The sequence below is a fragment of the Fragaria vesca genome, linkage group LG5, assembly GCF_000184155.1.
Source record: "Fragaria vesca subsp. vesca linkage group LG5, FraVesHawaii_1.0, whole genome shotgun sequence".
In the NCBI taxonomy this organism is placed as follows: Eukaryota; Viridiplantae; Streptophyta; class Magnoliopsida; order Rosales; family Rosaceae; genus Fragaria; species Fragaria vesca.
In genome coordinates, this window is record NC_020495.1 from 16,631,384 (window position 1) to 16,647,424 (window position 16,041).

Here is a 16,041-nt window from a genome sequence, read left to right on the forward strand (position 1 = left end):
TAAATTGAACTTTTTGAAAGCCTTAACGATCACCAAATCATATGAAATTTTGTAGAGATAATCTACTCATATAGACCTAAGATATGAACGGTGGAGATGTAAAATTATAATCGGGAAGTTGGTGTAATGCCCTATCCCTATAAATGACTTAAAATAGGGATCCCTCATTGGAAGGGTCCTGATATATATATATATATATATAGCTGGTCTCGTATAGCAGAATTTTCCTATGTGTAGGAGCAGTTAGTGTTACTGATCGAAGTAGACATTTATCAAGGGGCTATGATCTTATCGTTTAGTTTCTATATCTATCTAGAATTGAGATGTTTGTTTCAATTTAAGGTATTAGATTTTGCTGAAAATTGATGTCGTATACTACTAATTATATACACAAATGTTGATAACACTAACTTAAATCTTTGGCCTGGCTAGGTATGTAGTTCCATATAACTAGAATCAAGTGTATATAGTTAACTTCTCGACCAAATTCAAAACTGGTTGTAAGACGTTATAACAACTGTTCAAGAAAAAGATAATTACTAATATATGCACGGGTGCTGGAGATCATAGTACTGATGATCAGACTGCTGGGTTCGTTCCTTTTATATATGGAAATAAATTTCGTCCTATTAAGTACCACATTTGGTTCTGGGGTGAAATTATTCATCTTACCTACTATTGGCCGGAGAATATGAAACTGGCTACATTTTCTACAGTCTTTGTTAAAACTTGAAAAACAACTTGTATTATCAGTCGTGTTTCATTCTCTGTTCTTTATTGCCAAACTCCAACTTGGTCCGATCGAGTTGTTCTTGTTGGTTACATACATAACAAAGGTGGACACCTCCTACTCTTGTTGTGTGTTCAGTTTGATGAACAACCGTTAATTGTACAGTTGAGTGCATCGCCTCCTTTCACTTCCTACTATTGTCGACACAACCTGCTTGCTTCCATTTCCCTCTACTACATAATCGATCAGGAGCTATTGGAATTCACTTGAGGTACTTATGCCTTGAGCCAAATATCATATATGATATGATCATGCTATTAGGGTTGAAATGGCGAATCCAGAAGCTGCTAGCTCCTACCGAAATAAGATGCATGCATGTATTAAATTTAGAGTACATTTAGTTGTTTACAGTAATTGCGAAATTCTTGTTTTGGATGGACTGTTGCTGCATGAACTGTACGTATGTGTGGCATCGAAGACTCATTTTTCATTACTCCAATACTACTGACAGACTACTCAATCTCATGTAGCTAGCAAGCTACCACATCAAACTCCGACCACCTCTCTTTAATTTCTCTGACCTAATATTGATTTAATTAATTGAACGTACAGGGCATCGGAGAAAAATGAGAAAAGGAAAGTAGAAGTTAGTTACAGGTGGTTGCTGGTGAGGAGTAATTGATTTTCTGGGTTAAGATCTGAAATATATGTACTCTTTTTGAATTTTATTCAGTGATGTATATACCTACCGCACTTTGCGTCCTTAAATAGGTTATATGGTCGGTACAAGTACACAGACCCTCCATTTTTGGTCCTTATCAAGTTATCAATGTACGTACGTGCATTAATTTTAAGTCAAACTATCATGCAGTGTAGCATTAGAGAGTGAGATTAACCATGCTTCATTTCTGTACACGTAATGGTTATTCTTGTTTTCTACATACCTGAGGTGGTTTTAAAAATTTAAAGTTGAATTATGAGGCTATCACATAGCTATACATATGAATCTATACAGAATTACTGCTTCTATCACTTCTTTCGGCCTTTTCTACGTCCTTGTTTCCCTTTCGATCATGTTCTGCTAGAGACTCATTACTTCCATATGGTAATACAACTACAGGGGCAGCAGGCACCGTGTCCCAGCGCGCCTTCAAGAAATCTATGAATCTTTTAACCATCTCTCGCCTGAACTCAAGCTCCCGCGTGAAGAGATCAAAGATAAGGAAGCCAAGAACATATTTAAAAGGCACCGTGAGGAGAACTGTTGCAGAAGATAACAGCACTAGTGCAACCTCAGTAGTAATCTGATAGAAATTCAAAACAATATGATTAATTACAGGCAGCCAAACTCAAAACCAAAACTAAACCAACTTTTACACTTTCAGAATTAAAACAAACCAATTTCACAGGAAACATAAATTTACTAAAGGAAAATCATCCATGGCATTATATAAAACAAACATTCTGAAAAAGAAAAGAAACAAGTTATATGACTTGTATCTTTCATTATGTAACAAGTCAAGGAGGCCACCAAGAGTATCTGTGAAATTAAACTTCCTTAGTCTATCACCACAGATTTTACCAAGCCATTTTTCCTGCAGCACCTAGAGAATGGTAGAAACTACAGTTCATCTCCAAAACTGTTAACCAATAGTTTCGTATTTTGATCTTAGATATCTTTTGTTTTGGTTTCAGCACTGTTGATTTATTTAGAGTGGATAATCACCACTTTAACTACAGTTCATCTCCAAAACTGTCTCTCTCTCTCAAGGCATTTCAACAAAGCATTTCAAGTTACCAAATTAAATGATGAATTCATACCTGAGGCTGACCAGAAAAGATAATTGTATGTATTTTCAGAAGTGTAACATTCAGATTCTGCAAATAATTTTCCACATCACGCATGCCATCTTTTACAGCCATGATTTTTTCGATAGTATTTGAAGGAGGCTGGTCACGGAGAGTAATCATTCCAAATGTTCTCCCAAGACGGCCTTGCTCCTTTAGGCCCTTCAATGTTAGCATACTAGTTGCCAATATTATCAATGCTGTTGGGAATATATATGATAGCAAATTCCTGACAAGTATCTCAAACAATTAGCTGAAATCACTTACTATGTGGAAAATTCAGAGAAACAATAGGAAATTATACACCAAAATAAAAAAACCAAAGTACTCTGACAATAGATTATGGTAAAAGAAAAATGATAGGAAAGAGGTTTTAGAATATTCACTTTGGGATTATATGAAGAACATCCCCTTCATCTGGAATTCAAATGACAGATACTACACGATACTACACCTTAGCATCCGATTCAGAAGCAATTTACAATACAGGATAGGTTCTTGAGTAATCTGGAATTTATATTTTCTCAATATGGCTCCACATGTTGACTGGACCAAGCCAATAGATGCACTTTGAACACTAACCTAAACAATTTACAAGAAACCTATATTTGGTGCTCTATTTTCTCACTTATTTCAGCATGACCCTAAATACTCACAAGAAAGCTTTGAGACAAAAACTCTACGAAAGATATTCAACAGCAGATATATGTGTTTCGATCACACCTTTAAGAATCATGTGGATTTTTCAAAACTTCTAAAGTTATTGTAGAAACTACGAAAAAGAGTTTATTAAGATGTAGCTTCCATTACAAAAAGGTAATGAGGCACCGGCACATTGTGTTTAAGTTCCTATGAGAAGGAATATATGAATATAATAGTGACTACATTTAGAAATTCAATAAATTCATTCGTTAAATGAAATTGGAATTAAGCAATGGATCAATTACGAGATTTGTGAGATATCAAATTCAATGTTTGGACACTACAGAGAGCAGTGGGGCTACCATTTAAGCCGTAGACACAAACTTAAGAGATCACAACAAGAAAAATATTATAGACAGGAGGAAGGAATTGGTCCCTAGAATTTCTGGGAGTAGCGTAGCCATTTTTTTTTTTTTTAAAAATTAAATAGACCTACCTGAAAATGATTGTATAGGAAAATGCAAGAAAAGAAACAGTCAAGTGTGGCTCCTCCCACCGCCTAAGTTTTTCAAATTTTGTGGCAGTTATGGTCAGAGGAAATAGAAGTTCCTGCAAAAAGGAAACAACATATACATTGTTATTTTTACTCTTAAATAATAGTTGAAGCGTTAGAATTTCGCAGCTATGTCAACTGAAACCTAGCTTACAACCAGAAAATAAAAGAATGAAGATATAAACAGTAAACAAAATGCTAAGATCAAGTACGTTAAACCAATAATGCTTATTGTGTGGAGAAAGAACCTCAAGTACCAACCTTGAATAGATCAATGTTACTGGGTATCCCTTTAATCATTGCAGCATCAATTGTAGCTTGAGTTTTTTCAGCTGCCTGTGATTTTTGTCTGCATGTTCCTGTGGCCCTTTCCACTAGAGCTGAATCAGCAACAACTAGATTTTTACTTAATACCACCCCCTGCCTTACTGACGCATTCTTCCAAAAGCTCACAGATGCACTTGAAGCCCAAGATGGAGAGGTCTTCCACTTGTGTAAGTAGACACTGCCATCAATGTCGAACACATGATTACTGCTTTCGATCAATTCACTAGAAGGCCTTACTCCTTGAGCTGGTGGGTTGTGTTCCTCTATAAACTTAGATATCAGTGGTCCACCCCAATAGTTTACTGCTAGAGCCTGAGAAACAATATCACCATATGGTGCATACTGAAGATATGTGAACTGAACTAGTTTTGTCGGATCATCTAGCAACTTCCTCATAAATTGAAGAGCCTGTAGTCTAGCTATACTATTAATGGCACTGGTGATAGCCCTTTCCTTTCCTTTGTGAGCACCATAAACATGAAATAACGATTCATCAACTTCCTTTGGACCATACTCCCCGATAAACTTGTGTAACGCAATAATCTCACTAATAAACGCATGCCAGACATCTCGCCTCATTTCTCCACCCAAGTCAACAAATTCCAGCACCCACTTGTCTTTTGACCTGTATCAAATTGTTCAGAAAACATCCCTTCATGCATATTTAGAGTGAAGAAAATAGCATCAGTTGAAAGATATGAGAGACAATTTACTGCATACATAGTTACTTGAATCCTGAAGGTGTCCAACTGAGTCGGGGAAAATTATTTACGATATCTCACTCACAGCCTAACCATATAAGTGAATTACATTAAGATCCCTAGATTTCTCTTTTTTGTTGTTGGTGCTTTTTTCGTTTTTTTTTTTAGGGGGGGGGGGGGGGGGGGGACCAAGTAAGATCCTTTCAATTTATTTTGCAACTTAATGATTAGCTTTTATCCCATCCTAACTAGTCATACCATAGAATAATCAGATACAGAAATGAATAAGAGAGGTATACATGATTATACAAGTCGGAAGAAGCTTACTCACTCGGGACCATATGTTATAGAGACCGCAGAATCAAAGAGAACAGAACCAAAAGGTCCAACTTTTGCTTTTTCAACTCGCAATCCATCTTTTGTCAGATCCAACTTCATAGAATCATTCTGTCCAAATAAGCCAGCTGCCTGCATTGAGAAACATGAATGATTTGAGATGAGAAATGCTCCAATTGTACATATACAACAAAATAGGGAAACACCCATAGAAAAATGCAAAGGTTGACAATCACCAATCAAGACAAGTTATCAAATAAATCAGATATTTGATTCCAAGAATGTTTCGATAATGTCTACTCCTAATAAATGTCCCTGTTAATTTATAAACACACTTTAAATAGATAAATAGAACTTGACTAAACTGTATGATATTCGTTCTATTTGAGGTATGCTAAGCGATTCAGGAGAGTGAAAGACAAATGGATTTGGTGATGGCTTGTATTGCTTAGAGAAACCTTCTTTTCTTTTGGCTAAATAGAGAAACTTAACTACCTCAAAATAAATAGCTTTATCAGTTAGAGTAACTTTTCCAGGCCAGGCCATATTGTTCTCCCATTTTAGGACAGGCCGTTTCCTGCTGGAACCAATGCATAAGATTCTCTCCTCAGAAAGGTTTGGGGATTCTCGTATCTGGTACGATTTCCTTCCTTCATGAACCCTACATGACACCAGTACAATATGAGCTTCCTAGAACGTATAAAAACAACTAAAGAATTTAAAACTTTATCCATGCAATTGAACCTATTTTAATAATTGCTTTCCCTACAATTTTTATTTTCTACAGGAGAAACTTTTCTGGATTCACAACCACAAGCACGCAAATTGCAAAAAAAAAAAACTATAACATAATATTTATTGAAAGCATCCAGATATCCTATAATAGTATCCATAACGTACCTAATCATCAAATTCTGCTTCTATCTTAGAGAGGCAAGCAAATACAGTCTGAAACCAAACTTCCTTTAGCTCTCGGTAGTTTCATTCAATATTTGAACTACTTCACAACTAACTGGTTCCATTTAACATACCTAAGAAAGTTCATAATATCACCAACTAATACATCCTCTGGTATAGAAAAAGAAAAAGAAAAAGAAAAAGATAAGACCTCATGAAGTGCCATAATAGCAAACATGGAGAACAGAACTATAAACTTACACACCACTACAACAATCTCTAAACTACTGTGTGCAGCAAAAACATATTGAATGATTAGCATATAATCACTTCATGTACTAAAACTGTAGAAAAAAACAAGGTTCCTAATAGCAAACAAATAACTTACTTGAGAAGTTCATCAACATAAGTCAACCACAAGCTCAAAGGGATGCCTTGTGCATCACCAGCGAGAGCCTTAAATAGATTATGTACAGTGGACCTATCAGCCACACCAGAAACAGCAGGAGCCAAACGTACAAAAGCCTCTTCTCTGACAAGTTTTCTCTGCAATGCCAGGAACGAATAGATATTTATAAAATTACAATATAACGTGTACGAAAAAGAACAAAATGTTTCCCTACAAGTTCAGCAAAGTCAGTAAGTACACAATGACATGAGAAAATATAAAGGTACTCCGAGTCTAAGATGGAACACAGATAGGTGGGTGCCATACCATCACGTGATGGAAAATTTTCTCCATGTATATTTCCTGCTTTCTTAAGTAACTAGCCCCTACATTTTCGCCTTTTTTTTCAATAATCGTTACTGTACAAAAACCATGCAGATGCAATCTATTAGGATGGGAATAGACGATTTATATGGGATAAAAGATGAATAAACTCTGCCGTTTTTGGTTATTCAAGCTACATATGTCTGCCAATTAGATGGGACTCAAAAAGAAACAAAAGAGATCATGGTAAACTGGTTTGTGGACACCAGATATAAATGAGGGGATAAAGATTCTAAGGAACTCTTTCGGCCAAAAATCTTCCAAAATCTAATTATACTTTGACACTTGGATGAGAGAAGGATTCAATTCCCAGGATTACAACACCAAGGACATTTTGAATACTGAAATCCACCACTAATATTCAAACCAAGAACTTCGAATAACAGAACACAGTGTGAATCCTACTAGAGGAAACCTCAACACTCATTCAAACAAAGGGCATGCTTTCTTAAGCAGTAAGTAGACAGCTGTTAATTCTCTTTTTGTTTCTCTCTTCACCCCCAATCCCTCCCCCTCATCCCTAGTCAGCTTCTCCAGGATTTTGTCACTGTAGTTGATAGTCTAAACATAGACGGTATATACACACGACTACCTAAGACTGACTAAATGAAGCCTTTACCACCTCCAGAAACACAACTCTTGCTCCAGCCATCCAGATGTTTCATGAATATATACATATGCCTCCTACTAGTGAAAACAGAAAAATTGGTTGAGCTCAAAACCTCCTAACACTGTTCCAGATGATAATGATTAACCAAAATAAAAATTATGTGGTAGATTAATAAACATTGGTAACTCTCAGTATTTTACTCAGCGCAAATGCAGCATGAACCATTGCTATTTTCATGTCCGTCTCTGAATAGGAGATCTCATAGATTCAGTGAGCCTTATACTTAATATTTGTGGACTTCTGGTTCAAAACCCAAAATTTCTAAATAACATATCAATTATCAAGAATGTTCACCATTGATGAGTTCAATGTAAATTTGTGATCTAAAGTGACTATCTCATTCATATCATATGTATTCTAAATAAGATATGCTAACCATTCATATATGCAGCAAAATATTGATGCTAAAGGCATGTGGCCCCCAGGTAACTATGTTAATAATTGAATTACTATGCATTTATAAACAATGTAGAATACAACTAATTATAAGAGAGCTACTATAAGATTTGCTAGCTTTTGAAGTTGATAGAAATAATTAAAATTTTTGAAGAAATTAACCTGGAAAGAAGCTTTCTCTGAACCACTGGCAAGAGGTTCTTGATAAGGATTCTCCCATGCAAGCATTGTTATGAATATCAGTCTTTGGAATGCAGGTTCCTGTTAATGGTCCAACATTGACCAAAAACAACAGTAAATTATCAGTTGTACTAAGTGTTAACCAAAATATAAGTAAAGAGAATAAAATAACATGATAAATATTGCTGTTCAGTTACAACATTATCTCGCTGAGAATTTTTAGAAACACTCAAAGACAACATCAGGTTTATTGGTCGAAGACACAAAAAAAAAAAAAAAAAAAAAAACAAGACTCAGGGATGAAAGATTTTAGAGACTTCACTTAGAGAGCAGGATATTACTTACAGGGTAGCTAAAGACAAGGAAACAGCATAAAGCAACGGAAAGCAAGTAATATTCACACATATTATACAATTCCAAGAATATCACTTCATAAAACACCAATCATCAACTTCACTGTGAAACTGAATGAATCAAAATAAAGACGGTGAACATGTTATCATGTTTGCTCAAATATAGAAAAATCCACATCTCAACATGTTCAACAACGGCACATGGATAAATCAATTCATATTTAGTGCACCAATCAGATATAAGTTGAACTTGGATTAAGTGCTTCTAACCTTCAGGGAAGGATGAATATCAGAAGCATCCCTTGACAAAAACCTAAAGCAGCAATATTCAACCAAATTACGAGCATCATTGTATGTAGATTCGGCAACAAGTGCTTTGAATATTTTCTGCATTTTCTGCCCCGTCAATCCATTCATCCTGCATAAAGCGATAATGCTATAATATCTACTAGGTATATGAAACAACAGAAACTCTTGTATAATAATAGATGCTCCAAAGGAAGCAACAGCCTTGCATATTAAAATATTAACATTTATGGCATCCCTGTTAGGTTTGTCATTATATTTAGTAAGAGTCTCTATTCTTCTGATTTTAGTTGAGAAATATTTCTTCTTTTATTTTCGAAGTTTCTTTCAAACCACAAGAAACAGATAAACAGAATTATAAAACAGTCCAATCAACAGAATGAAATTTATATTGTAGTTGAAGAACACCCAATTCACACAGGAGAATCAGATGCAAAATTTGCAAGTCAAAATACTGTGACTGGAAAATAATCTCACCTGCTAAACTGCTCTATAGATACAATAGCAGCCAAAGACAGAGTTCCATTTGGTGTTCTGCTATTAATAGTCTGTTCAGCCATAAATATATCATCCATATCTTGTGTCTCAAAAGCATCTTCGGTGACAGGTTTTCCAGTCTGACTAGTTTTTACTAGTGGAGAAGTAACTTCAGTTAAAAAGCTTTGGGTCTTCAGTAGCCATGAATTCAACTTTTCTTGCACCACATCTATCCAAAAACAAGAGTTTAAGGGAGGGAAAGAAGTGTAAGTATAAAGAGAAAGTTATCGGCATTTGATTCATGATACTTTAGAGCTTATGAGCAAATCAGAAGTGCATTCTGGCTAGACAAAAATAATGGGAGACAGAAGCAGTGCACCCTGTTCTTATACTTGCATTTTCCTCAATCCAGACATATAGCGATTGTTTTGGTTTCATTATTACCGTTGCATTTCCTACATTTAACAGCAATCAACAGTCTTATGTAGTTTGCCTTATGTTTTCCAAAATAGAACAATGAACAAAAGTTCGAGCCTATGCCTAAAAAATAAGTATACAACAATGGCCGAGGAATCACTATTCAAACTGCCCTGAAAATCATGTCCCCAAAGAGACATGCTCAATGTGGGGTGAAAACACCAAAGAGAACCACTTTAAAGGAACTCGGAAAGCATCAAGTTCTCTTCTAATGCATGAAAATGAAAGGTGAAGTTAACTGACCACAGACACTCAGCAGATTCACCAAAATTCAAGGATAAATGGTTAGCGCAATCCTACTCATAAACTTGCCTGTTTTCCTTCATTCTTTTGATTGCCAGAAATAAAAAAAGATTCTAACTTTTTGTCAAAACAATTAACACTACCAGACTATCAAGAAACTTAAGTGAAGTTCACAATCTGGGTTCATCTGGGAATACAAATATAACAAAACAAGACAGAAAATAAACAAAAACGCCAGCTTCACTAGGTACAAAGTAAAGGAACGAAAACTGACTGGGATCAATGTCATTGAGCTTCCACTTATCCCCCAAAGATTGCCCCACAATCCTGAGCCGAGGCTTATTATACACTGAAGAATACCTTGAAGGATACCCAAAACGAAGCCAGCAAAACCCAGAACTGGGTGGTGATGCACAGAACTTGGAGAGCATTTTCTGAACTGGGTCCTTGGAACTTGGTTGTTGAGGATTCAAAAGCTTTATGAGCTTTCAAGTTCAGAAAGTAGCACACTTTGTTGGGTTGGCCGACTTGTTGGATGAGTGGGACAGAGACAAAACAGAAGAAGAGAGAAGAGTAATCTGTTGTTGAACTGCGTACATGGCATGTGCATCACATTTTGTGTGGCTGAATATAGGAGGTGCACATAGCTCCAATTAAGTTTGTCCATTTTGTTAGGCAACTCAATTGCCCATTTGCTTTTTGGTCTCGATAAGTCGATGACTACTAATTATTTGCCTCCCGAATTATGTGAGCCGAATTCACAACTTATGACACGTAAAAGTTTTTGAATATTTTTTTCAAAAAAAAAAAGGTTTTTTGAATACAAAAATAATGAGACAATAACCGCGGTGGGAAATTGACAAATTGTTCATCCCTTGACGCTTAGCAGCAACTGTAACTAGCTCGTGTGGAGCATTATTGTAGTAATAAGGTACATAACTATAAGCAAAAGCCTTCCTCAAAAAAAAAAAAAAAACAAAACAAAACAAAAGCCAAAATTGAGTACTAGACCTTTGATCAATCCAAATTCCAAATTCCAGATGGTGCCGCACCCTGTTGGGTTGTGACAATGTTATCGAATCAGATACATAAGCAAAAGTCTTTGCCTCACTCATGGAACAAAAATTTTTTCTTATTTAAACCCAAATTAAGCCATTGGAAAAAGTTGCTCTTCTAATTTTTTGATTTATCTAAACCGATAAAAAGAAGTCGGTTAAGCTTATATCATGAGTGTTCTTTTACTTGCTACATCACTCCAACCTAAGATTTACTTCAGGATCAAGTGAGAAATTCAACAATCAACTTCATTTGTTAAGCTGCCCAAGCAAGCAAATGATATAGACCAAGGCTATATTGTACACACGTCAGAATAGTAACTTTGAAATACAGAAGATCAGTAAATGAAACCTGCAAAATCCATTTATAAATTTCAGCTACGAGTGCACAAATAATGTCCTCATCACGGTAGCTGTTAAATGTAACCTGCAATGAAAATAATTGCATCTTAATTTCTAAACTGGAAATGGCTATATAGTTGCTCATTGTCCAAGCACACAATGCTTCAAAAACCTTACTGTTCATAACAACCAACTAATGGAACTAATTGAAGCATGTAGATTTAGTTATTACTGAATTGTATCTAGAAAAATGCTAGAATATTTGAACTATTACTTTATATATACATGTTTGCACTTTGCAGACACTTCACTTACGTGTTAAATACAATTTGGAAATTTTTTCCAGCAGGTTTGGTAATCTTCTATTGTACAATCAAACTATGCAGTTCCATTTTTAGCCCCTAACGCTAAACAGGAAGTAGAGGGGTTTGATATGATTGATCTTGAATTTGTTGTTCTGTCAATATACAACTGATAACATAAACCAAACTAAGTGGTTTCATTTTTAGCTTCCAATGCTACGGGGAAAGCAATATTCTGTGGGTGAGTTATGTTCCACGGCTCACGGATGCAACAAGAAGAATATCCAAACGTGCTTTCCTGCTCCACAACCGAGCCAGAAGCTTATCCTTAAAGTCGTACAGAAGTTAACTAAAAACCAACAATATATGTGATTTCTGGAAATATACATGATTGTTGCTCGTGTAAATATTTAACACAATACAGTACACGTATGCATATTCTTATTTAGTAGAAAAATGATATGCAGGCTTCTAAATTTAATATGTCTTTGCTGATGCATCCTGCTAATGATAAAAACTATGCTCTTATGTCAGTAAACAGCAATTCCATTAGATGTAGTTATTGTTTTTATTTCCATGTTATTGTTTTTATTTCCATGCGTATGTCTTAGTCTGCCTCTGTATGTCTTTATATTCAGCAACTGCTCAGAAACTTAATGTACATATATATAAGATATAAAGCCTTAAGCTAACTGAAATGTACAGCTAGATCAGCATAAAACATTCTTTTTAGCTGTCTAAGATGAACCAACAAATAGGATGAAAAGGAGATCAATTCTGAACTTTACCTATTTAGGTTCCCATACCAAGGCTCAATCCAATTAAGTCCGTAGCGTCTACCAATTTCGCCATATCCCCTATCTTCAGCTATTACATCTTCACTGAGATTATTCTCCTCTTGATCCGTAATATATAACACTGCAAAGACAGTAACCAAGAAACTCGGTCACAAAAGACAGTGGCAACTATTTGTTAAAAATCTGAATTTGGCTAAGCAGAACCAACAAATCTGAAAATTAAGTGATTGAACAAAAAACAGACTCACGCTATCAGTGCATTCCATTAAAAGCCATAGGTGGCAGGCTAACTGAATTGACCATTTGATTATAAGCATTTCAATTCTCGACTTTCCATTTAGCTTCAGTAAGTCTAAGAAATATCTATGTAATAGATACGTTCTGAATACACCATATATGAGGTTGAGATATTTGTACACCATTTCCTCCTTCACCATACCATAAATCTACACACAATTATTTAAAATGCATGAATTCAGAACAACAACTCAATAGCAAGAGTATCAATCCATCGCTGCGAGTAAAAATGAACTACCTTGTAGCCTACTAAATAAACTCTCACGAAATATCTATGTTTCATTAAGATCAAACACTCATCCCTGACCAATTAGACAACATGCCAAAATTGATTGCCGCTAAATTCACAGAAAACATAGGTTCCAAATACCCACTAAACATTACAATCAAAAAATCCCAAAGCTTGCCTAAAATCCAATCTTTGGCAATTCCTTTTTCACATTCAAACATAGCGTATGTACAAAGCTAAAGCAATGAAGAAAAGGGTATGTACCTGTTCCTTGTTCACCCCCACTGGAACACTGTTACCAGCCATTGGACCCTGAAAACTCCAAAATTAAAAGAGGGAAACATTCAGAAAGCTAGGAGATGAGTGCAACTATTTTCGGTAAACGCTGGAACTATCACAATTGTGTATGAAGTATACCTGACAATCTATCCATCATGTATTTTGTTCTGCCTCAACCAGCAGAAAACTCAGCTGAGTGTTCCAGAGAGCCAACCGGATTTCTCCCAATCCCAACCAACAAATCAAACTGGCAGGCACAAATTCCCCTTGAAATATTTCAAAAGCATTGAAAATAGGAGTATCACCAACAAAAAATAAAAAAGTGTTCTTTCATCTCCACTTCCAATCACCATCAGCATAAATGATTTCAGAAATACCATGAAAATGCTTGGTGTTTTGAGGGGAAAAATATACTCCGCTTAGATAAATCCCTGATGCCTGTAACCTCTTTCTTTGGACAGGTTGCTGACCAATATATACCACGTCACATGATTTGGTATGAATCCATTAGTCACACCTCTATGTAGAAGCAAACAAGCATCACTAATCCTGCCCTCTTTGCAATGCCAACTGATCAAAGTGTTATAAGTAATAGCATCAGGATATACCCCTTCAGCTTGTAATCTGTCAAAGAGATTCAAAGCTTCCCAAATGTGTCCCATCTTGCATAGACCATTTATCAGGCTATTATAAGTGACTATGTCGGGCATTAAACCGCGATGAATCATATCCCTTAGAAACTCAAGGGCTTCATTTACTTTGCCACTTCTGCAGAGGCCATTAATCAAAATATTGCATGAGATACTATCTGGATGAAGTCCTGTCCTCATCATTTCTTCAAACAATCCCCGTGCTTTTTCAACTAGCCCAGCTCTGCAGAGTGCCTTTACTAACCCATTATAGGTTATTTTGTCAAGAGGGCATCCTCTGGATAACATTTCATTTACAAGCTTCAGTGCTTCTTTGATAGCACCTCCAGTGAGATAACCATGAATTAATGTGTTATAAGTTACAGTGTTGGCAATCACACCCTCCAATAACATATCATGGTACAATCCCAATGCCTCTTCCATCCTATCAACCTTGCACAATCCAAATATCAAAGAATTAAAGGTATATATGTCTGCCTTACATCCTTTGCTTGATATTTCACGAAATAACTTCAAAGCTTCATGAACTTTCCCGTCCTTGCAAAGAGCAGATATTAGAGAATTGTATCCCACGATGTTCAGACCGAGTCCCTTGTATGACATCTCATTTAAAACATCACTAGCTTCCTGAAGTTGACCTTCCTTGCATAACCCATCAACCAATATTGTGTAGGTTATCACATTGGGCTTGCAGCCTTTAGTTTCCATCTCACTGACCAATTCACGAGCAGAAGCCAAACTGCCCTTCTTGCAAAGTCCACGAATCAGAATATTGAATGTATAAACATCAAGGTCACAGCCGTTACCTAGCATGCTATCACGATAGACAGCTTTGGCTTCATCAAAGCGTCCACTGGTAACATAACCATTGATCAAGGTATTAAAAAGCACAGCATTCGGGCTAGGCACTTTGTCTAGCAATGCCCTTGCTTCATCAACTTGCCCTGCTCTACATAATCCGTTCATTAAAACTCCATAAGTTATCTCATCAGGAGAAAAACCCCGCAAAAGCATCCGATCAACCAACTTTGCAGCCTCTGGCATTCGCTTGGCCTTGCAGAGACCATGGATAACATCATTAAAAGTCTGAACATCAGGAGTGCAACCCATCAAGAACATTTCCTCCAAAAGCCTCAATGCTTCATTCACCCGCTCATTTCTGCAGAGGGCATGTATAAGAGTCTGGTAAACCACAGAATTGGGCACACACCCGTGCTTCGTCATGTCTCTAAGAAGCGAGCATGCAGAATCCACTTCATTAACCATACAAAACGCCTTCAGAACCAACCCAAATGTATAGACATTGGGAGAGACACCCCTACTCAACATGTCATAAAACACATTAGGTGCCACCTTGGGGCAATTCCCAGCCACCAGCACATCCAAAACAGCATTATAAGACTTAAAAGTAGGCTCAAAAGAATAAAACCCTCTCATATCGAGAAGCAGCCGAGTGGCTTGACCCGGCAAGCCTGCTCTGCCGTAATGTTTCATAATCATAATGAAAAGGGACTCCCTAAAAACCATCCCTTCAGCTTTAATCTGCATCAACAACCTATCTATGGCCTTAAACTCCCCCGCCGCGCCGAGCTTATCAATCAACACACAATACACATCAAATGAATGTCTATACCCCCTCTGGGCACCCACCATTTCGAATACTTCCAATGAGGTGGGCACATCCAGTGGGAGTTCAAGTAACTTAGAAAGCTGAATTGGGGTGATTTGAATGAGGGATTTCCGGAGCTCATTGAGGTCAAATGGCTTAAGCAACCTCTCCCACTCGTTCTCCTCGGAACCACTGTCATCACTACCCTTAACATACCCAGCTGAGAGGTGAGGATTTTTTATCAAAGATTGAAACTTTCTGGTGCGAGGATGCAAAAGTTTTGGTATTTTTAACATGACTCTAAATGGGTATATAGCAGAAGTCTCAGAAACTACGCAAGAAATGGGGTTCCCGAGGATTTAGATGTTACCTGAGTGAGGATTGTTCAACTGAGAAATTCCGGCACCCAATTCGATGCAGGTGAAATTGAATAATCCGGTGAGCTTCGAGAGAGTAGCAAAACCTTGCCATTTCTGTGGGTTTAACTAGCCGATGCATTTTATGGGTGTGATAGCCATATCCCGGTTAGAGAGAGAGAGAGAGAGAGAGAGAGAGAGAGAGAGAGAGAGAGAT

The 16,041-nt window shown here is 36.6% G+C and overlaps 2 protein-coding genes across 2 annotated transcripts; both read right to left on the reverse strand.

Annotated features, from left to right (window-relative positions):
- Window positions 1–1,631: 1,631 nt before the first annotated feature.
- On the reverse strand, window positions 1,632–10,445 carry LOC101291529. Its single transcript, XM_004299908.1, has 11 exons — window positions 10,183–10,445; window positions 9,189–9,417; window positions 8,676–8,823; window positions 8,035–8,133; window positions 6,423–6,580; window positions 5,633–5,798; window positions 5,133–5,269; window positions 4,035–4,725; window positions 3,717–3,829; window positions 2,552–2,807; window positions 1,632–2,034 (listed from the first exon to the last, which is right to left on the reverse strand). Exons 1-11 carry the CDS (start codon window positions 10,337–10,339, stop codon window positions 1,738–1,740), a joined length of 2,451 nt encoding a protein of 816 aa, XP_004299956.1. The 5' UTR covers window positions 10,340–10,445; the 3' UTR covers window positions 1,632–1,737.
- Window positions 10,446–13,540: 3,095 nt separating this feature from the next.
- LOC101292318 (pentatricopeptide repeat-containing protein At5g64320, mitochondrial-like) lies at window positions 13,541–15,764 on the reverse strand. The gene has a single exon (XM_004301472.1). It carries the CDS (start codon window positions 15,762–15,764, stop codon window positions 13,629–13,631), a length of 2,136 nt encoding a protein of 711 aa, XP_004301520.1. The 3' UTR covers window positions 13,541–13,628.
- Window positions 15,765–16,041: the final 277 nt, after the last annotated feature.

Excerpts from the sequence above, each read along its gene's own strand:
- LOC101291529 (XM_004299908.1), bottom strand. The coding sequence starts at position 10,339 with ATGCTCTCCAAGTTCTGTGCATCACCACCCAGTTCTGGGTTTTGCTGG. Across the intron at positions 3,830-4,034 it reads GTAACATTGATCTATTCAAG|GAACTTCTATTTCCTCTGAC; the intron begins GTTGGTACTTGA and ends TCCTTTTTGCAG. Across the intron at positions 2,808-3,716 it reads TCCTATACAATCATTTTCAG|GAATTTGCTATCATATATAT; the intron begins GTAGGTCTATTT and ends GATACTTGTCAG.
- LOC101292318 (XM_004301472.1), bottom strand. The coding sequence starts at position 15,764 with ATGTTAAAAATACCAAAACTTTTGCATCCTCGCACCAGAAAGTTTCAA.